Source organism: Sapajus apella, unplaced genomic scaffold, assembly GCF_009761245.1.
Source record: "Sapajus apella isolate SASKATOON/1434 unplaced genomic scaffold, GSC_monkey_1.0 scaffold58, whole genome shotgun sequence".
Taxonomy (NCBI): Eukaryota; Metazoa; Chordata; class Mammalia; order Primates; family Cebidae; genus Sapajus; species Sapajus apella.
Genome location: NW_022436998.1, coordinates 5,894,168 through 5,917,474, shown reverse-complemented (window position 1 = coordinate 5,917,474; position 23,307 = coordinate 5,894,168). Strand labels below are relative to the sequence as shown.

The 23,307-nt window shown below is 41.8% G+C and overlaps 1 protein-coding gene across 6 annotated transcripts in view; it reads right to left on the bottom strand.

Moving 5' to 3' along the window:
- The window catches only part of PANK1 (pantothenate kinase 1), a 62,602-nt gene extending 56,894 nt beyond the window's left edge, over positions 1-5,708 (bottom strand). The window contains exon 1 of one of the 6 annotated variants that reach the window (XM_032245578.1): positions 5,654-5,708. In XM_032245578.1, the coding sequence (XP_032101469.1) occupies positions 5,654-5,693 (40 nt within the window). In that variant the 5' untranslated portion in view covers positions 5,694-5,708. Of the gene's footprint in view, positions 1-3,040; positions 3,350-3,947; positions 4,943-5,653 lie in introns of those variants that run through there. The other 5 variants (XM_032245576.1, XM_032245575.1, XM_032245580.1 and 2 more) reach the window with 5 other exon arrangements.
- Between the last annotated feature and the right edge of the window lie 17,599 nt (positions 5,709-23,307).

Genomic DNA, 23,307 nt, shown 5'->3' with positions numbered 1-23,307 from the left:
TTATCAAAATCTTATCTTAGTATGATCCAAAATTACCATTAAAATATGGCACATTTTAAACAGTTGTTTTCTCTAAGTGGTGGGATCACAGATACTTTTACCTGCTTTCTTCCTATATATTTTTGTGCTATCCAATATTTTTATCTATATTCAGGGGAAAAAAGGATAAGAAAAAAAAGGAAGGAAGAAAAAAAGGAAAAGAAAAGAAAAAGAAAGAATTGTGGGATAGGAATAGTATTATAGCAGATCAAATATAACTCTTTGGTCTTTCTTATTCTAGGCCTACATTTGTTTGTTCATTTATTCATTTAGAGACAGGGTCTTGCTCTGTGGTCCAGGCTGGAGTGCAGTGTGCAATCATGGCTCACTGCAGCCTTAACCCTGAGAGTTCAAGCAATCCTCCTGCCTCACCCTCCTGAGTGGCTGGTACCACAGGCATATACCATCATGCCCAGCTAAACTTTTTTACTTTTAGTTTTTGTAGAGATGTGGTCTCCCTGTGTTGCTCAGTCTGATTTTGGAACTTCGGGGCTCAAGAGATCCTCCTGCCTTGGCCTCCCAAAGTGCTAGGATCACAGGCATGAGCCACTGCATCTGGCCTGTATTTTTTTTAAAAAACAAAGAAAGTCAGCCTGAGGTTGTATGTGCCAGCTCAATTGCCTTGTCCTATGGATTAATGGTGGACAATGTTTAGTGTGTCGGTGATGAAGACAGCTGCTATTTATAAATAAGTGCTATGTACCAAAGAGGATTCTTTATATATATTATCTTATTTAATCCTCATATCAACTCCACAAGTTAGTAAGATTATCTCCATTTTATTGATGTGAAACTGAAACATATAGGTAAAGTAACTAAGATCATCCAGCTACGATTCAAGCCCTTAAGTGAGCACACCATTTATAACACATTAGCATTCACAGCATCTTAGAACTATCATTAGTTTCAAAATATTTGGTAAATGAGGTGACCTTATGAGGTGCTACTTAAGTGTGCGTCAAAGAATCGTCGCACCAAGGCCAAGAAGCAGACCAAAGGAATCTCCCTATTGATACCTTATGGAAACGCCACTGAAGGACTTTTGTCAAAGTCTGTTGTGGAGGTGGAAATGGCTTCCTCAATGAGACAGTGATAGGGTTACTTGTACCTTTTTTCTGTGACATCAGTCATATATCCTTGTACCCAAGGTGCAAGGCATATGAGAAAAAAATGTATCGTCTATAATCAGACAATTTGCGAGACAAATAACACATACAACACGTGATAAAATCAGCACAAGGCAAAAAAATCCATTCATAATTAAATGTTAAGTCAACGGCAGAGCAGATAATTAGTGTCATCTAGTAAGAAGAACTGTCAGCTCTGAAGTGCCATAGAATTCTGAAGGTACAGGAAACAGCACTTGGAGATCAGCTAACCTAGCTCCAGCAGTTCAAGATGAGACCTAGTGACTTGGTTAAGATCATACTGCTGCTATGTAGCAGAGGTGGGTAAAGTGTCTAAGGAAGCCTGATATTAAGTAGATAGTCTAAGAAAAGCCTTCCAAGGATAAGTAGAGTGAGATGACAGCACTTCAGATGAAAACAGTGGACAATATTCTTCTTCCCTGGTTTAGCAAAATTACCCTGCCATTGAACTGATTTTTAGATTGCAGGATGGTGAATAGTCTCTGCACTGAGAGGTCAGATTAAAATGTTTTAAATAAGCTAAAAATACTGATCTGTTTTATTCCATCCATCATTTTCAAACATGAAGTATTTTTAATGTGTATTGCCCTTTACCTACAATATTACAAAATAGAAACATATCTATTCACAGATGCATTTGAGGTGCCTTTACAAGTATTAATACTGGCTGTCTTAAAACACATCCAGTTGGACAGAGGCCAAATTGTTATAACTGACAAGGAAGAAATAATTATTTGTCCAGCTTGATGTTTCACCACTGGGACACTTTCAAGTTTACATTCAAAGCACCCAACTTCTCTTTGCAAAAATTGCTCATGTAAAATCTGCCAGTCATCAGCAAATAGGAATAATCTTAGAGTGTGTAAATACTCATAGAGTGCCTAAATATTCCTCTTACAGTACCTGATTCCTCTTAGAGTAACCAAATATCAACTGATTAGGCAATATTCTTTTTATAAAGATATGGAAATGTCAACAGGCAAGACAAAAAGATATTAAGTTAAACCATTTTAACTATGAAATTTTGGTAGTGAAAAGGCCAGATGTGACTCCTCGGAACAGTAAAATTTATTTCAGAAATGGCTGTTCAAATCTGAGGGAAGAAAACATGGCAAATAGTGTAAATCCAATTTTGATGAACTGCTTTTTCCATGGGTTTGCAAGCCCAAGTTAAGGCTCAGATTAGTATTTTTGTCTTCAAGATACTCTTAGAGGGTGTATTTTTCAATTCCTCAGAAGTTATTTCAAGAGGTGTTATAGCCTCAATTAAACATAGAAGATTAAGCTAGAAGCTCCCTTTCATCATATTTTGGCTATTTTCATTGTAAACTCTAGTACATTCTGTTAATGTAGATCAGAGAAATAACTGAAATGTATCTTCAAAATAAGTAAAACAGGCTTATAAATCACAGGTAACCAATATTAAGTCCTGACTTAAAATATTAATACTAATGAAAGTTGTTTTCTAACAAGCATCAAAAACAAAAGCAAATAAAAATTCAGGTGCTAGATTACAACCTTACACCTTACAACAGTAGCCAAATCTGCTGTTTGGCTTCAAAGTTCCACACAAAATCTTAACATTTCAGACCTACAAAATACAAGTATCGGAGTCACAAACAGTCATATCAAAGTAGTTTCCAAAGTCTTAGAAACCTTAATCCAATGCAGAAAGGCTAAAAGTCAAAAAACACAGAAAGAAACAGGAAAACTTGAAGGTGCTATTTGCTAATCATCAAATTTTTACAGAAATCCAAAACCTACTTAACAATTTCCCTATATCAAACAACACAACCTCCATGCAAAAGGTGAGTGTTCAAATGCAGTCATTTATTAGCATTCATTCTACTTACTTTGCTTTTTGCCATTTATAAGCTTCATTAAATGCACCCACAAAGAAGTAACCAGTTGAATGAGGTTCAGCTTAGAAAAACCAGCTGTAAACTCGACCTACAAATTTACATCCCACAATGTCCTGCGGGGAAGGTACACTTTGCAAATTACCATTATATATACAAGCTTTAGATTGTGAAATAATGCACTTCGGCTTTCTGTATATTACAATTACAAACCTTCAACTCAACCTCCTCCCTCCTTGAAAAAAAAAAAAAAATCCACCTCCAATCCTCATTGGTCCACATAGTTCCGGCCCACATGGCATCAGTGGGTGTGTCCCTTTCAAAAAACCCTTTCATTGGCTGTGAAAAAACAGCGTCTAATAGGCTGTGATTTTGGGGGGTTGTTAAACTCCACGCCTCCAGACTTGCGCTCTCTCGTAGACCCGAGACGCTGCCGGCTACTCCGTGATTCAAAGGGCAGGCAGTCCCAGCAGGACGCGCTCAGAGGGGAGAGAGGGGCTGAGAAACGAGAGAGCACGCTCGGCTGTGCAGCGCGCTTTATCCTCACTCCCGGATCCCAGCAAATGTTCACACACATGCATTTTCCCAGCCACCAATTAGAAGGGCGGACAGGGCGTTCGCTATTATAGCTCCTTCACCTAGGGACCCGCTCAAGCTCCGTGTCCAAACCGCCCATTCTACGGACACGAGCGAGCAAAAGGGCAGGCTCAGGCAACGACCTTTAGTGCTTGACACCCTATAGGAAAAGAATCAGTTCAGGGAACCCCCCCTGTGCAGTCCCTCGGCCGCAGGCGCTGGGGCGCACGGGGCGTGCCGTGGCGCTTGCCCCAGCCGCTCCCAGTCCCGGGCCCAGCACGCTGCGTCTGCCTAGCGCCCGCGCTCCCCTCCCAGCCGGACTTACGCGGCCTGTTCTTTCTCCCCGAGTCCATCCTCCTCCGCAGCCGGCATTTCTTGGCCGGGGAGTCTTGCTGAGGGAGCAGTGGCTGCGGCTGGAGCTCGGGCAGGAGCGGGAGGCGCGGGGGCACCGCGTCGCTGCCGCCCACGGGACCCCGGCTGCAGACGAGCGGTGACTGGATTGGCGGTGGATGGAAGCCGTTGTGCAGCAGCCCGTTTACAGCGGCGGCGCTGGTGCCCACCGGGGCCCCTGGGGAGTGCGGGGGCGAGCGCTCTGGCTGCCCACCGCGGTCACCCATGCCGGGGGCTGGCGGGGCTGCGCGCAGGCCCCGGCTCAGGCGGCCTCGCTGGAGGTCATTCTCGGGCGTCTTTATTTCCCCGGATCCTCCCTGCGGCTTCCGATTCAGCAGCCGCAGAGCCGGCGCCTGGGGATGGCGAACCCGGCGCTCCTCCCCTCCTCCCTCGGACTCCCCCACCTTCTTCGCGCCCTGCCCCCCGCGCGCCGGCCCCGCGGCGCCAGCCTGGAGCACGCCAGCCCCGGGCGCGGAATCCGGGATCCCCGCACACCCCCAGCCGGGGCTCCCTCCACCCGCCTTTCCCCGACCCCCGGGCCGCGCGACTTCAAACGCGGCTTCCTCGCCTCCCAGACTTGTCCCCACCACTGAGCATGCCCAGTCCTGCCCGCCACTGCCACCGACGAGTTTCAACATGGGGAATGAAGTTCTCTGGGCTTGCGGAGAGGAGATGGGTGGGTTAGGCTTTGTATGGCGGAGCAAAACTGAGAGGGGACTGGTAGAGACAGCGAGAGGAGCGAACCGCTTCAGGAGGAATGCGGGAGGAAGACAAATATTTGCAGAGGTTTCAGGTTTGCTAATCCTGTCCCCAGTCGGCAAGATACCTTTGCAAGGTCATTCACGTTGCCCTCCCCGCTTTGTGAGTGTGTGCTTGCGCGCGCGCATGTGTGCATGTGCGTTAGGTTAAGTGACCAAACTACTCAGAGGCCTGAGAGGAGGGAGGAGAACAATTATTTATAGAAAGGTAGGCAGACTTGGGGAGGGAAGGGAGTGAAATTTCTTTGCTGGCGCGCGCGCGCACACACACACACACACAAACACCATGTGGTCTCATGGAGTTGTCTTTTGCAGGGAGGAAACCTAGGAATACAGTGTAAGGACAGTGAAGGACAAAACTCTAGGCAGTATTAATCTGTGCTGAAAGAGACCAAGTAAACAGGAGCAATTCCATGCTATAAAAAGCACTTTCCTCACCCAGAAAGGACTGCAAAAGACAATGTCATGTTATTTATAGAGTAAGGAGTTGCCTCTTTTTTAAGAAAGGAAGGTGGCATCACATGGTGACCAACACTATGAGCTTTGGAGTTAGCACTGGGTTCAAATTCCAACTCAGCCACTTAGCAAACCCAGAGAACGTTATTGCTCAAGGTAACACTTTTGACAACAGGAGACAGGACTGTCCATGATCAGAGTGCAGGACTAATTTGAGTGGTATCTTCCCAAAGTTATGCAATCTCTTGAGGCCTCACTTTCCTTTCCATAACAGGGGGCTGTTGTGAGAAAATCTAAAAGTATCTGGTAACCTGGCACACAGTAAATGCTCAGAAAGGCAATTAGTATCCGTATTACGCTGTTATGATTAGCAGTTCACCCTTTGTTTTGATGGAGGGGAACAAACGATGCTTACAGCCATACTTACTGTGTGATTTATTTTGCGATATTCTCCATGATTTGTACATAATCTACAGAAGAGTCAGAGCCTGGCAAGTGCTGGCTGGCTACTGGGTTGCTGGGCCTCTCAGCTTCAGTGCATTCAGGAGCATCCAGGGCTTGCATCTGGCAATTCCTTCCAGCAGAGTTTTACCTAGAATCAGAGCTTGAGAACCATGGGGGCCACTGAAGCACTCTGGTCCCATCCACTCTTGCACACTTTTTTCACATCAGGAAACTGAGCTGCAAACAGATGACTGAGGTTATTAAGAGCAAAGGTAGAACTACACCCTAAATCTCAACTCTCCTGGCTTCCCTAACCTTACCATGCTATTTAAAGACAGAGAAAAAAACCCAGGTGATCTGGCCCCTGCCTACCTTTCCTGCCTTAAGGGGCTCCCCGTGCTGCCTTCAATTCCTTAAACATCATTCTGCTGTTTCCGTTGCCTGCGGTTCTCTGCCCTAAGATCTGTTTTGTCTACTAGACTGCAACTCGCCTCTTAGATCTCCTCTTCAACTTCTCATATTTAGAGAAATTTTCCCTGACCCTGAGGGCTACATTAGGTCTCCCTGGCATACCCTCTTCCTATTCCTTGTACTCCCTTTATGACTCTTTATCAGTTTGTAACTATACAGTGCATCTGTTCCCTCATTTGTAAGTTGAGAAGAATAATAGGACATCTCTGAGTTGTTAGAATGATGAAATGAGTAACAGATGTGTAAAATTAAACAATTCAAACTTCAGGCTGTTGAAACTTTAGTTTATTGTGAGACTTCAGAGAAATGTGGTTCTGCAGCTACAGGTTCTGCTTTTTAAAATTATTATTGAGACAGGGTCTTGCTCCTTCCCCCAGGCTGGAGTACAGTGGCACAATCATAGCTTACTGTAGACTCAAACTCCTGCACTCAAGCTATCCTCCCACCTTGGCCTCGCAAAGTATTGGGATTATAGGCATGAGCCACCATGCCCAGCCTTGCCTTTTTTCCTTGTAAATAATTAGGAAGACTGAGCAGGGCCAGAGATACGAATCCCTCGGATCATTGCCTCTCCTCACAGAGTAACAATTTGCCTTGGAATGCAGCAGTCTATAACCAATCAAATTACTGTGGCATATGCACTGGTCTTGTATGGAAAATGTAATTCTACTGGAATGTCTCCATCTCTGCCTGTACAGTATAAGTGAAATCTTAACTTCACTTTGGAGCGCTGATCCCACTCATTTGGAGTTAGTGTTTCCAGGTGTCTATCCTAAAGCTTTGCATCAAACTTCATACTTAATCGTATTCTCTAAATCTCATTATTTAAGGTTAACATATGTAAAGTGTCCAGCACACTGTAAGTGCTAGAAAAAGTTAGACATTATTATTATTTGATTGCCCATCTCACCCCACTGCACTGTAAACTTCTTTAAGGCAGATGACTTGTTCATCACTCAAACCCTAGGAAGCTCTTGGTAATTATTTGTGATTGGATAAATGACTTATATCAAGCTTGTCTAGCCTATGGCCCACAGACTGCATGTAGCTCAGGGCAACTTTGAATATGGCCCAACACAAATTCATAAACATTATGAGATTTTTTTGTGACTTTTTTTTTTAAGCTCATCAACTATCATTAGTGTGTGTTTTATGTGTGGCCCAAGACAATTCTTTTTCCCATGTGGCCCATGGAAGCCAAAAAATTGGATACCCCTGACTTAGATGATATTTCACACAGAGTCCCCCTCACTTTCTACTATAAATTTGCTAAAAATTCACCAGCCACTCCTAAATATTCAAATATATCATTTTCAAATTCCCACATAATTGAGCTGAGTGGCTTAGGAAGCAACTTACATCAGAGATACAAATAGAAGCTTTAGCATTGCAGTATCTCCAAGGACATATTTTTTCCAGCTCAATTCCCAGGCCTAGTGAGGAAGGCTTGAGCCAGGTGGCTCAGACCCAGGCAGAGCAAAAGTACTGGTACTGGGACAGAATGTCCTTCACCTGCTTCCTTTTTCCTACCCTTGTCAGGCTGGTGCTTGGATCAGTTACACCCAGCGTGTGGTAGGGAAGAAGCCAGGTGGCATCTCACAGGTTTATTCAGGGGTGTGTGTAGGAGGTGTAAGCTGTCATGTGCTCCAGGAGGGGCGTGCAACAAATGTTTGGAAGAAAGTGAGGGAGAAGGAAACCCACAAACCAGTGCACTCCCTTGGGTCTTATTTATTAATCATTTATTGTGTGTACTATGTTGTAGGCACTAAAACAGATGCTGGGAATACAAAAATAAAGTAGATGGCTTCACTGCCCTCAAAGGGCTTACAGTTCAGTAGTGAGAGAAAAGTCAAAGATTCATCAGCATCAGTGTTATGTAAGAATAACCTAGGAAATTTTTCCTTTTTAACTTTGTATTACAACTAACATACATACAGAAAAGTATGCATATCTTATAAAGTTCAAGGTATTTTGCAAAACGTGAATACCTGTTATTTCAATGTTACACTCGATGTTAACATCAATGTTACACTACTCCCAGTGTAACTGGCATCCCAGGAAATTTTGTAAGCACAGATTCTGGGCCCAGGTCCATAGAGTGATTCATCAGCAGTTGATGATGATGATGATGATAATGAAGATGATAATAAATATTTTTAAAATTTAAAAAATAACTTTTTCAAAAACAGGGTATATGATGCAGATGATCATCGTGGCTTGGAGAAACAATGAAGGAAGCAAAGTATGCCATCTATGCTGCAGGAGGTAACTCCAAAAGACTCCAGAGAGTAAGCAATAACAGAGTCAGAGGAGGGAGGTTGTCAGGGAATGGTGCTGAGGTGGAAGCTAAAAGAGGGTTCAGGAAGGAAATGACCCTTAAACTGAATTTTGAATAATATTGGCCTTTCTTCAGGTGAATAGGGAGGGAAGGTTTAAAAGAATCCACCAAGAACTGAAGGAGCCAAGACTCTGTGGGTGCATTTGAAACAACCTGGCATTTTTGGGAAACTGCCAGGGGTTCTGTAAGGCTGAAGAGCAGCCTGAGAAGGAAGAAGGTGAGCAATAATGGCTGAAAAGTTTATGTAACGAACGAACAGTCTCATTTTACCTGCTGCCCAGATGCAGCCGATTTATCAAGACAGTGGAATTGCAAAAGAGAAAGAGTTTAATTAACTCAGAGCCAGCTGAACAGGAGACTGGGGTTTTATTACTCAAATCAGTCTCCCTGAAAATTCAGAGGCTAGGGTTTTTCAATAATAGTTTGGCAATCCAGGGAATGGAGTGCTGCTGAGTGGTTCGGGATGCAATCGTAGGAGTGTGGAAAATGGTCCTCCTGCATGTGTGCTGAGTCTGCCTCTTGGAGAGGCCACAGGATGGGTTGGCAGGTCCAGGTGGAGCCACTGGTTGTCAAAAATGCAAAATCCTGAAAAGACATCTGAAAAGGCCAATCTTAGGTTCTACAATAGTGATGTTATCTGTAGGAATATTTGTGAAAGTTGTAAATCTTGTGACTTCTGGAATAATAACTGGTAATCATTTATGTCTACACTTCAGCAGAATTCAGGCTCCTCTTATCTGCCTAACCTGCAAAGACAGTTTAGTTTTGGGGAAGGGCTACTATCATTTAAACTATAAACTAAATGTTTCCTAAAGTTAGCTTGGCCCAAGCCCAGGAATGATTAAATGCAGTTTGGAGGGTAAAGGCAAGATGGCTGTTGGTTAGATCAGATCTCTTTCACTGTCTTAATTTTCTCACTGTTGTAATTTTCAAAGGTGGTTTCAATTGAATGGGATTCAAATCTCAAATGGCTTTCTATTCCATAGGAAACAGTTTGGAGTTTACCTGAGGGACGTGGGAAACTATTGAAGAGTTTTAGGCAGTGTAAAAATTTCTAGATTTGCACTGTGGGAGGATCCTCAGCAGCAGCCTGGAAAAGAGATTGGGGAAGAAGATTCCTAGTCAGAGAGACCAAGAAGACTACAGGAAAGAACCAGGTAAGAAGTGATAAGGGACTGAATAAAGAACACAGCAGTTGGAATAAGAGCACTGGGTGGATTTAAGAATTATTTAAGGATAGAATCTATAGGACTTGGTCAGTAGGAGGGTAAGGGAGAGGTATGGCTGGGCTGTTTCTGTGTTTCCAGGCTGGGCAGCTGGGGATGTGGTTTCAACATGCAGATCTAAGCAGATCCCCCTTCCATCCTGGACTACATCACTCCTAGGCTGGGTTGGTGCCTCTCTGGTGTAAGCCATATCACTCTTTGCCTATCTCAGCCTAATGCTACACTTAACACATTTCATTGCAATTTTTTTGGTGGGGGGTTCCTCAAGGATCTGCAAACAAGAAACCAAATCCCCCCTTTCCCTCCAGCAAGAGGTGTTCTTTTTGACCAGCTGTGTGTTTTAAATTAAAAAGTAAGTAGGATAAATTTATACACTTAGGTGTATAAATTTAAATACCCAGCCCATGAAGCACTTCTGATAGGTCTCAGCTTCACAAACAAGAAGTAGGGAATCTTTGAATCCTGAGGACTCAACACAGTACTGGACACAAAATGGGAGCTGAAAAGTGTGTGTGGAATCAATGAAGGATGCAATTTCCCCCCACTGCAGTGGTGAAGAAGCTGAGGCCGCAGAGAAGAAGAGCACACAATAGGGATTGTCTTCAAAGTAGGTTCCTTGTTCCTGGCTCAGAGGTCCCAGTTTGTGTTGACCATAGATAGTAAAACTCCCTAGGGAAGTGGGCCCAGACTCAGGAGAGCAGTTCTGATTGGCCTAAGTTTGTGATTGACTTAGGAGCTGTCTGGCCAGTGAAATATGAGGGAAAGCCTGGGGGATTCTGGGAAAGGTTTTGTAAATCAAAAAGTATCTGAGTCAAGTCTCAATCAGTTTTAGATTATTTTGTCAAGGTTAAGGACCATTGCCCATGACACAGCCTCGGGCCGAGGCTGTCATGGGCAATGGTTCTTAGGGGTTGGGGTACAGCTTCATTTTATACATTTTAGTGAATCAGAAGTTACAAAGACATAAATCAATACATGCAAGGTATACATTGGTTTGGCCCAGAAAGTGGAACAGCTAGAAGCAGGAGCTTCTCTAGCAGGTCATAAGTGGATTCAAAGATTTTTTTTTTTTTTTTTTTTTGAGACAGTGTCTCGCTCTGTGGCCAGGCTGGAGTGCAATGGTGTGATCTTGGCTCACCGCAACCTCCAACTCCTTGGTTCAAACGACTCTCCTGCCTCAGCCTCCCGAGTAGCTGCAAGTACAGGCGCAGGCCACCACGCCCAGCTAATTTTTGTATTTTTAGTGGAGACAGGATTTCACAATGTTGGCTAGGATGGTCTTGATCCCTGATCTTGTGATCTACCTGCCTTGGCCTCCCAAAGTGCTGGGATTACAGGCGTGAGCTACTGCACCCCACCCCAAAGTTTTCTGATTGGCAGTTTGTTGAGAGAGTTAAGCTCTGCCTTAACTCTCTGAACAAACTGATGTCTGCTGAACAGAGTTCATGTCTGCTGAAGTTAAGGTAAAGGGATGCAATGTGGAAGCCAGGGTTCTTGTCATGTACATGAAGCCTCCAGGCTTCAGAGAGAATAGTTGTGAATGTCTCTTATTGGACCTTAGAAACAGACTCTCTGGAAAACACCTAATAAGGGAATCTTTACAGAACATGAAGCTTTCCCCCACAGGTGACAGCTCTGCAGGGCCATTTCAAAATATGTAAAGAAATATATTTTGGGGTAAAATAATTTGATTTCCTTCAGGGCCCACTAGCTGTCATGTAATGTTATACCAGAGTCAGGCTGGAATCTGTTATCTTATTGCTACAAAGAGTCTGTCTTGTCAGTATTAAGATCCCTGTTTTAATGTCAGTATTGGTCAGTTGTGTCTAAACTGAAAAGAAAGGCAGGTATAATGAGGCATGTTTCACCCCCTCCTTCCCATCATGGCCTGAAGTACTTTTTCAGGTGTTTCTTTTGAATCCCCTTGCCCAAGGGAGGTCCACTCAGTCAGCTGAGGGGCTTAGAATTTTATTTTTGGTTTATAGTTTTTTCTCGATTAAAGAAGGAAGTCTGCAATGTGGGTTTGTAACCTAGTTTTAAAAAACTTTAATCAGACTTGTAACTTATTGTTGTTTTCTGAAGACACGCTGATAAAACCTCTTTACCAGGGCATCACTGCATGTTTTCACTGTAGAAATTCTAATTATTTGCTAAAGTGAAAATAAAGTCAAACATGCCCAAGTCTTTATCTGCTTAAACACATTAGCTATGGTGTAAGCATTGAAAAAAGGCACATGTCAAGACATAGTTTTAAAATAATTATTAGAATGTTGACTACCAGAATAATATTGATCCAGGATGGACTTCTTTTTCTCTTTTTTCATTTTTGCTTTTTTTGTTGGTGGTGTTTATAACTTCCCCAGAGATTCACCATGGGGTTACCTCATACAAAAGACTACCCATCAGGTACAGATTTTCATCACTGTAGTTTCTGTAGCAGCCCCAGGCAGTCAGAGGTTACCAAAAACAAAAAGTACTTTGGTGAGTAGCATTATAGTGAGACTCTGAAACTCATTCATGAGAGCCTCTTGCTTAGTTAGGTACCAAGATAAGTACCAGAGTTATAATCTTGAGCAAAAGCAAAGTCCCTGCTCTCATCCACATTACATAAAAGATAGGACTTAAGCACACCCTCACCAAAAAAGCAAAGACATTACTGCATACTTCAAAATGCATAAAATATAAGACCCCTTGTACCATGAGAGTACATACCAGGCTGACCTGGCCTAGATATAAGTTTTGGCAGAGGAAGTGGTATTTAAACTGAGGTCTGAATGTTGAATAGAAGTTAACTAAGGTTGGAGTGGATGTAGAAGAGGTGTTCACAGTGTCTGTCGTATCATAAATATTGTAAGTAATTCATAAATACTTGTTGATTGAAGGAATGAATTGAACCTGTCTCCCTCAGTGGGGCAAATCAAGTGTAAGGAAAATGATTCACTGGAACAAACTATTGGAGAAGGTTTAGGCCAGTGTGTCTAGTCATCAGTCTTTCATAATAATTTGTTACAGACCACAGGCTCTCTGTGCAATAAAAATCAGCATAGGGCCAAGCAGATTTCTCAGACAAGGCTTTTATCTTGGGGTCTGTGCTTGAGTGCAAGGGAGACAACAGAGGCAGAAAGATCCTCTGGTGACTCTCTGAAAAGGAGCTGGTAGGGATTTTTTGTGAGACAAGTGCTGGAATTGACAATAGGGTTAAGATATGCAGGCTGGTCTGGGCAAAGCATGTGAGGGGTAGGGTATGCATGTCAGCATATCTGGTTGCCATGGTTTTCCTGAGTAATGGGCCAACTGGTTGTCTGACAGCAGCAAAATGGCTACAAATCAAATTTTCAGCATTTCTTCCAAGGTAGGACAGTCTGCAACCTTGGTTTGATTTTGGATCCCCTAAAGCCAGTTTCTGAAATTCTGTAAGTAAAAGATAATGGCTAAACATTATGAGAGCAAGAAGAATGGCTATGTTCTTTGTATGACTAAAGCCTTAGGGTTAGCAGGTATAGAATCGGCGAGGTAGCGGTGTGGGTTTTATGGTCAGTGGGAATGTATGAAAGAATGCTCTAATGGGGGCAAGCTGAAGCCAAGCCCTTGTGCTTTCTCATATTGACCACATGAGAGTAATCCCTTTCTCTTTACTATTCCTTCTCTCCCGTGATGGAGTACTTTCTTTAAACACATACCCAAGATACACTTGTTGTCTATTTTTTGTTTTGTTTTATTTTGGTCAACAAAGAGGGAAAATTATAGCATCAGCAGCTGCCACTACTGATAATAACTGTGTGTGCAAGAGTGAAAAGCACTGCGCATGAATAAACTTCCTATCAGTCACTAATAGTTTTTGAGCACCTACTAATTATGATATGGAGGGGGATGGAGCATGGATGCCTAGAAATTCGATAGGCTGTAATCAGAATGACCCCAAGTATTGGGCATAATTTCAGGAATGGAGTTGAGTTCAGCAAAATTATAATAGTCATATTATCTAACATGTATTAAGTCCTCATGTGCCATATACTGTACTAAGCACACTATAAATATCATCTTTTTATAATCATCACAATATCCATGTGAATTGGGTACTGTTATTATCCTTGTATTCCGGATTAGGGAACTGGAGCTTAGAGAGGCTCATTAGCTTATTCAGGTTCACACAGTGGATAATAGTGCCACTGACATTTGAACACAGGTCTGGATGGCTCCAGAACTTACTGCTGTATAAAACAAAATATATTTGGTCTTTGTCCCAATTCCTATCAGAGATCCTAAAACACTCAAAATTTCCTGGAGTATGGGGAAAAAAAGAGAGTGTTTTGATATTCATAATGGTCCCTTTTGATCATACCTAAGGAGTATTTCCTTAGAGCACTGCAAGAATGAACTAATACATACATAGAGCAGGGCATGGATGGGCAGCTACCCTCCTAGCACCTTTATATATTCAGCAACCTTGGAGTTCATCAAATTGCATTATTTAAGAGTTTCAGAGAACTTAATCTCTAGCCTCCCACTCCTTTCCTGGAGGCTGGTGGGTGAGACTGAAATTTCCAACCCTCTAATTCTTTAATCACTTGATTTTTCTGATGTCTGGCCTTATCCTGAGTCTATCACAGAGGGTATGTACTCTCATACATAACACCACATAGAACACTCCTGTGACTAATATATGTGGGGAGTTTTCCCCACTCACCAAGCAATTCTCCAATGGACACCAACTGGGTGTCCTACAATTCAGTTCTTACCCTAGTTACCTGGAGATAACATCAGATCCTATAGATTAAGGACTCAGGCCCACAAGATTGCCCCCTACTTCAAATGCCAATCACAAGTCCCAGGTTGTGACTTGTACTTCTGGCCAACCAGCTACAAATTAAGGTTCTCATGATTCCCTCCTCAGGTCTAATTGCTAGGATGGCTTTCAAACCTCAGGAAAGGACTTTACTTATACTTACCAGTCATTATAAAGGATATTATAAAGAATACAGATGAACAGCCAGATGAAGAGATACACTGGGCAAAGTATGTGGGAAGGAAAACAAAGCTCCCATGACCTCTCCAGGTTTACTACCCTCTAGACATCTCTACATGTTCAGCAACCTGGAAGCTCACCAAACCCCCTAGTTCAGGGATTTGTATGGAGGCTTCATCATGTAGATATGATCAATTAACTCAATCTCCAGCCCTCCCCAAAGGATAGGGGGTGAAGTGGAAACTTCAAAGCTTCTAATTATGGCTTAGTCTTTCTGGTGACCAGTCCCCATCCAGGAGTCCACCAAGACTTGCCACAATACAACAAAAGACAATCCTATCACCTGGGAAATTCCAAGGGATTAAGAGCTCTGTGTCAAGAACTGGGAGAAGAAACCAAATATACATTTCTTACTATATTATGATATCACAACACTTTAACTTGTTTTAGCATAAAATGAATTACTATAAGAAATTGGGTGAGTAAAAATCGCTGGAAAAGCTAAAGGAACAGCCATTACTTGTTTGGGTCCCAGTAATGACTCTCTTGGGTAGTATTCTTTCTACAGCAGAATCATTTGACTAAGGGAGTAGCTACTTGTGTTACATTCATAAAACAAGAAATCAAGGAGTCAATGCTCCTTTTGCTGGCTTCAGGACTGACCAGCTCAGGTTGAATCTACACATGCAAAACACATGCCCCATATTCTGCCTCTCCAAGTCCATGACATTAAGGACAGGACACTGAGACCTCTGCTGCCACTGCATTGCCTGCCAGACAAAACAGAAGTGCAGCCTGTTCCTCAATCAGGCCTTCCAGATGTTGCCCAAATGCATCTGCTTGGCAGAGCTAACCCACGTACAGGACCAAATCTGTGAGGAAATCTGGGGAGACTTTAACTTTCGCACTTCTAGCATGCAATAGGGCATATTGAGATGGTCGAAATGGAGTTGAGTGAACCCATGTACTTACCTGTCACAAACCTCAATACAGATTTTGATAATTAGGTAGCAAGGTTTGTTGAGACTTTTCTGCAACCTGGGAACATCCTCAGCCCAGGCAAACTGAGACAGTCAGTTACTCTATGCGATAGTGAGGTTTGAATCCCCGTATAAATTTCCCTAGACAGACTGAAATTGAAAGCAGAACTAATCAAGTAATAACAACAGTTATAACTTCTATTTCTGAAATCACTCAGAGATAGGCTTGAATCCAGCTCCTTCTCTTAGTAGCTGTGACCTTGATTAAGTTGATTTATCTCATAGCCAGTTTCTTCTCTCCAGCATTATCCAACAGTACTCTGTGACGGGGGAAATGCATTGTATCTACATTGTGCAATGTGATAGTCACTAGCCACACATAGCTTTCAAGTACTTGAAATATGGCTAATGAGAGTAATAAACTGGATTTTTAATTTTTTATTTTAGTTACATTTAAATTTAAATAGTAACATGTAAATAATGGATACTATATTGGATTGTGGACAGTCATACATACAATAGGAATAAAATGGTATCTACTTCATTTGTTTTATTAATTTGACATATATTTATTATTTTTTTGAGCACCTGCAAATGTTGTGCTAGGGAAAATATCATGAAGCTTATAACCAAGTGAGGGAGTCAGACCCTTAACAAATACAGTAACTACAGTTTATGATAAAGTAGTATAAAGGAAATAAACAGGATAGTGTTCTGCAGAATAATAGGGGGGTGCATTCTTTAGGTGAGGCATCAGGGGACTGTTTGAGGAGATTATGAATGATTCAAACTCCGTCCACTGCCATGCTCCAGCTCAGGGTGGCCAACTGACATAACTCAGGCCAGTGAGATGAGAAACTGTACAAGTTAAGTTTCTGGAAAGTTTTGGGTTTTCTCATAAAAAGGAACTGTAAATCAACTTGAGGACACTCCCAATGGCCAAAATTGGATTATTTGAGTATCAGTAAGGCTAATAACTGCAATGCATTAAACACATCAGATATGTTTAAGTCAATGAATTCACTAAGGTATATATACACAATTTTTACAATTTTTTTTTGAGGTGGAGTCCCGCCCCATTGCCCAGGCTGGAGTGCAATGGTGCAATCTTGGCTCACTGCAACCTCTGCCTCTTAGGTTCAAGTGATTCTCCTGCCTCAGCCTCCTGAGTAACTGGGATTACAGGTGCCCACCATCACACCTGGCTAATTTTTTTTTATCTTTAGTAGAGATGGGGTTTCACCATGTTGGCGAGGCTGGTCTCGAATTCCTTACCTCATGTTCTACCCACCTAGGCCTCCAAAAATGCTAGGACTACAGGTGTGAGCCACTGTGCCCGGGCAAGATAATTTTTTAAAAGCCTGATTGATTTCCGCTAGAAGATGCTAATGAATCAATTTACTATTCTGAAAACTGGTAAACTAAGGGAAAATATCAGGTATTAATCTTTCCTTTATTGTTTATACCTATTGGGTAACTGAAAAATAGAATGGGAAAGTTTCTCTTTATAAAAGTATTCCAGCTAACGAATGAAGAAGGAGTGACAAACTTAAAACATTATCATTTTATAACATAAAGAATTAATAGATTTAGACATTAATCATCAAAAGCTGTTAATGTAACAAAAAGAGAGACAACCACTCCTTAGGCACTCTGGGTAGCAGAACATAATACCTCCTTATGAAGTATTTTTGCCAAGAAAAAAAAAGGAACAATAAAACATCTGAATCTAATCAAACTTGTAGATCCAACTATTAACTTACAAGACATATAGAGGACACCATAGAGATGCAATCAGAAAAATCCAGATCGTGGGAAACTCTATAGGACAAATGACCTAGTTTCTTCAAAAAATAGGAAAGGAGAAGAGATGAAGGGGGATCCTGTGGATTAAAGGGAACTTCAAGGATGTGTCAACTGTAAGTATCTTATTTGCAAGTGTTTAGATACTTTAAACTATAAAAAAAAAATACAGCTTTTATTGAATAATTGGAAATTTGAATTATTATGGAATAATTGGAAATTTGATGACATTAAGGAATTGCCTTTTTTTTGTGTGTGTGTGTGATGGAGTCTCGTTCTGTCACCTAGGCTGGAGTGCAGTGGCACCTATCTCTGCTCACTGCAACTTCCTGGGTTCAAGCAATTCTCTTGCCTCAGCCTCTCAAGTAGCTGGGATTACCGGCATGCACCACCATGTCCAGGTAATTTTTGTATTTTTAGTAGAGTTGGGGTTTCACCATGTTGGTCAGACTGGTCTCAAACTCCTGATTTCAGGTGATCCACACACCTCGGCCTCTCAGAGTGCTGGGATTAGAGGCATGAGCCACTGTGCCTGGCCAGGAATTGCTGTTTTTTGTGTGATAATAGTATTGTGGTTATGTTGAAAAAGGGAAAGCTTTATCTTTTAGAATACATAGTAAAACACTTTGGAAAACAATGATAGAAGATAGAATATCTAGATTATCCTTCATAATAATGAGGATAGAGGGAGCTCTCTATACTATTCTATTTTTTATATTTGAAATCCTGCATAATACAAAGTTAAATAAAAAGTGGGCTTTACTCCTCTGCTCTCCCGCTTCTGCCTTAACAGTGCTGCAGCCATCTTGTGATCATGAGGCAGCAAGTATGAAGTCAGATACATAAGACTATATGATTTGACTGCACCCCCTAAAAGTTTATGTGTTGAAAGCTTAATCCCCAATGCAACAGTGTTGGGAGATGGGGTCTACTGCTCTCATGAATGGATTAATATTATCATGGGAGTAGCTTAGTTATGAGAGAGGGTTATCATAAAAGAGAGTCTGCCCCTCCTGCTCGCTGTGTCTCCTGTGCATATTTGCCTTTCTGCCATGTTATGACACAGCACAAAGGCCCTCACCAGATGCTGGTGTATGCTCTTGGACTTCCCAGCCCCCAGAACTGTGAGAAATACATTTCTTTACTTTACAAATTACCCAGTCTGTGGTATTCTGTTATACCACCAGAAAACAGACTAAGACATGAGGTCAATATATGAAGGATGATAGAACTGAAAGGTAGGAAGAAGCTAAGTCCCTGTGGTCTCATGGAGCTGCTGTGTCAGCCCTATGATGCCTACTTCTGGAAATTTTATTGTAAGAGACAAACTTTCCTACGTTTAAACCACTTTAGATGGGGTTTATTTTATTTGCAGGCAAGGCTGTTCATCACTGATACAGCTAAGACCCAAAATATGAAAAGGAGCTATCAAGGCGAAGGGCAAGCTAGATGACACCACAGTCAAAAGGCCTTTGCACAGGAAGAAATTGGGAACGTGCATGAAGCATCATAAAGGAGATGAGTGGGGTGAGATCAGGTTAAGGTGTAGGCAGAGGCTTGAAGGCTTGGGACATTGTGGTCCATGGTAAGCAGTTTGGATTTTATCCAAAGCATTATAAGAAACTGCTGACAGTTATGAAGTAGACAGAAGACAGGAATTGATTTATTTATGTTTGGAAAAATAACTCTGGCTGCTCCATAGAGAATGGACTGGGGCAGGGGCCAAAGGGAAAGCATGGAGAGACCAGAGAGGAGGCAGCTATTCAGAGGAGAGAGGATGGGAGGTGGACAGAAGTAAACAGTTTTGAAATCTATTTTGGAAGTAAAATTAATAAATTATTAAATGAATGTGGAAGATTAAGAAAATGGAAGAGTCAAGGATGATTTCTTATTGTCCGGTTTTAGCAACAAAATATAATTAGAAAAAGTAACCATCAAGTGTCAATTGAATATCCCAGTGACTGTCAATTAGACAATTAATTATGTGAAACCGGAGATAATAAGTGAGGCCTGAACAATCAGTGTATATTTGGAAGCCATCAGCATAATACTGTATTTAAATCTTGTGCAGTATAGGATCACCTAGGGAAATGTGTAGGTACAGAAGAAAAAAGGACCCAGGATCAAATCGTGAGTGACATAAACATTTACACATTGCATTGAGAAAGGAAAGGGGACTGAGGATGGAAATTTATGAAGGGGAAGAAAAATTTGCAGAGTATGGTGTCATAGAAGTTAACAAAGGAGTGTTGTAAAGAGTCCAAGTGAATCTTGTGCTGCTGAGAAGTAGAATAAAATGAGAAACAGTAAAGGGGACATTGCAATTGGCAATCAGAAGTCATTGATGACTTTGATGAGAACAATTTCAGAGGAATGGTAGAGCTGCATTCCAAATCTGAGTGAACTGAAGAGTAAACAGGTGATGAAGTGGAAATGGCATGTATAGAGGCTTTCTTGAGAATCTGCTATGAAGGGAGCAGAGAGAGGAAGAAGATGGAGGGAGATTGGGGGTCAAGGTGAGGTTTTCAAGGATAAGAAAGAGTGGAGCCTATTTGAATGCTGATAGAATGAACCAGTGAAGGGGGTGAAAGGTATGTGATCCAGCACAAATGGAAGGACTAGTCTTTAATAGGAGGAAGGGCACTTCTTCCAATGTTGAAATAGGAAAGGAGGAGTAGATGCAAATGCGGGTAGAAGTCCAGATTTGGTGACTGAAAGATAAGGTTTTTCTCTTTTATCAGTGAATATGAGGGAAATCAGCTTAGAGTGAGGAGAAAGAGAATATGGGGGAGGAAGAGGAAGAGCATGAAATAGTGGGAAATCTGTCTGGGTGCAGTGGCTTACACCTGTAATCCCAACACTTTGGGAGGCCAGCACAGATGAATCACCTGTCAGGAGTTCAAGACTAGCCTGGCCAACATTGTGAAACCCCATCTCTACTAAAAATACAAAAAAATAATAATAATAATAAGCTGGGCGAGGTGGTGGACACCTGTAATCCCAGCTACTTGGGAGGCTGAGGCAGGAGAATTGCCTGAACCTGGGAGTTGGAGGTTGCAGTGAGCTGAGATCCCACCCTTGCACTTCCAGCCTAGGTGACAGAGAGAAACCCTGTCTCAAAAAAAAAAAAAAAAAAAAGTAGCTAATTTCTGTGAGTATTGAGTGACCATTTGAGGATAGTGATAAGGAATGTAAACAGGTTATCATTTTACATTCCTGAGATACTCAGTAAACATTAGCTATCATTAATTTTATTTAAATTTTTTTTTATAGAGACAGTGTCTCACTCCGTTGCTCAGACTGGGGTGCAGTGGTGCCATCCTAGTCCACTGCAGCCTTGAACTCCTCAGCCAAAGCGATCCTTCTGCCTTAGCATGTCAAATAGTTGGGACTACAGGCACTCTATCATTATTTTAAAATGCTAAGTAAATTGCCTGGGATCATGCAACTAATTTAGGTGGTGGAGCTGGGATTTGAACTCCGAGTAAGCTACTATTAGAGCCAGAGCTTTCATCACCATCCCAGACAGGCCGAGGTAGTTTGGGGTGTCAGGCAAACACCCTGAATGGCTAGAGCACCCTCTGGCAGTTGGAGAAGCACCAGCTTTCATTGATCACTTGTGGTCCTCTGGGTTGAAGCAGCTGAAGAAAACTGCCAGGATAAGCCTTCAGTTGCCATCCTTGCTGTGGCTCTGCAGAGGGCACACACATGACTGGATCAAAGTCAATGCCAGTGGTGAGCAACTGCTTTATAACATGGTAGCCAATTCTGTAGCTAGGGTAGGAGGAGAGCTTATTTTCAGCCATTGTTTCTCATTCAAATATTGTTTTTTGTTTTTTTTTTTTAATTCCATGGTGAAAAAAAGGGTTTATTTTAAAAGCTTATTTTTTTTAGTGGTATTAAATCACATTTAGTACAATCCCTATTTTATGGGTCTGGAGTTCAAATAGGGCTCAGAAGGAATAGCTCATGTCTACTTCATGATGACTAGGATGACTGAGATGGCTCAAAAGGACATAAATGGTTGGAATGGTTCAACTGGGACCACATATCTGCTATGGTTTGAATGTCTGTGACCCCCAAAATTCACATGCTTGAATCTTAACCCCCAACATGATGGTATTAGGATATGGAGCATTTGGGAGGTGATTAAGTCATAAAGGTGGAGCCCTTGTGAATAGGATTAGTGTCCTTATAAAAGAAGCCCCAGAGAGATCTAGCTCCTTCCACCATGTGAGGACACAGGGAGAAGTCAGCAATCTGCAACTTAGAAAGAAGAGGGCTTTCAGCAAAACCTGATTATGCTGGCAACCTGATATTCGACTTTTAGCCTCCAGGACTGTGAGAAATAAATTTCTGGAGTTTGTAAGCCACCCAGTCTATAGTATTTTGTTATAGCAATCCAAATGAACTAAGGCAAATACTAAGGCCTTAATTCTGACTATCAGTTGGGTTTCTCAGTTTTCTCCACATCATATCTACTGAAGCTGAAATGTATAAGATGGCTTCGTCATTTCCATGCCTGGCATCTTGGTTGAAATGACTGGGCAGCTTAGGCTAGCTGGTCATCATTCTCTCCATATGATATCTCTGCTCAGGTAGCTTAGGCTTTCTTATAGCATAGCAATTTCAGGATAGCTAGACTTACATGGTGGCTGGCTTCATAAATGTATAGTCATGCTGTTTAGATTAACCTACTTTATAGCATTAAAAAATGTTATTGTGAAAACTGGTGCTGCAGTTTAGCAACTGAATCAATATTTGGGCATTTTTAAGAAGCAGCAACATAGGAGTGCTTTCCATTCTTTCATCTTAAAATTAGATTAAAAACTATTGTAAAGCTAGGCCAACTGCTGGCCAAGCCTGGTTTACAGCAGTCTGCACCTTCTTGCACTAGTTTTGCAACTGTCTTCAGAGTTCTTGATCCAACTTGCCCAATCATGCCATATCAGCCTGGGATGGCTGATGGCCTTGAAACTTTCACTCCTTTGGCATGCACTACATTTTGTTAGGTAAAGTTGTCATTGGACATATGAAGATCCAGAAAAATGTCCTCATCTTGTGATACATCTTTAAATTCTACTCAAGGGAATTTATCTTAAGCCAAATTCAAAAAATTCAAAAGAATAAAGGTGGGGTGGTCCGCAGGAGAGGGAGAGAGAAAGTACAAGTAGCCTATGTGTTAGGCAATAAGATAATGGGTCATATAGTCAAGATTTTTTATGTAGTGTAATGATTATGAACATGAACTCCAGAGTTAGAATCATACTGCATGAGTTCAAATCCTGAGTGTGCCACTCACTTCCTACCTGTGTGATGACTTGGGGCAATTTATTTAACCTGTGCCTCAGTTTCCTCATCTTTAAAATAGTGATGATAATAGTATCTACCTTATGGGATTGTTTAGAAGACTAAGTAAGATAATATGTGAGAAGTAACATGAACAGTACTGGAAAATAGTGCTGAATTAGCAGTAGTTATTAAATTATTGAAATAACATTTACTGGAATCTACTATTTGCTAGATGCTGAAGTGCTGGAATTAACAAGTTGAATAGACCATAATTTCTACTCTGCCGAGAAAGATAAGCATGGAGCATGCATAGGAAGTCCAGAACAAAATGGTGACACGTACAAAGGTATCTAGGAGTGTGGATGTGGGAGGACCTCCCTTATTCTGCGGAGGAGAAGATATGCTTCCCATAGGAGGTGATGTTTACACTGAATGTTAAAGGGTAAGTAGGTGTTTAAGTAGTATACACTACATTGTGTGCTTTTCAGGGAAAACAGGAAATATGCACTGGGGAGGGGATGGGGAGGACAGTGATGAGTCTGGAAGTGTAGGCAAGAGCCC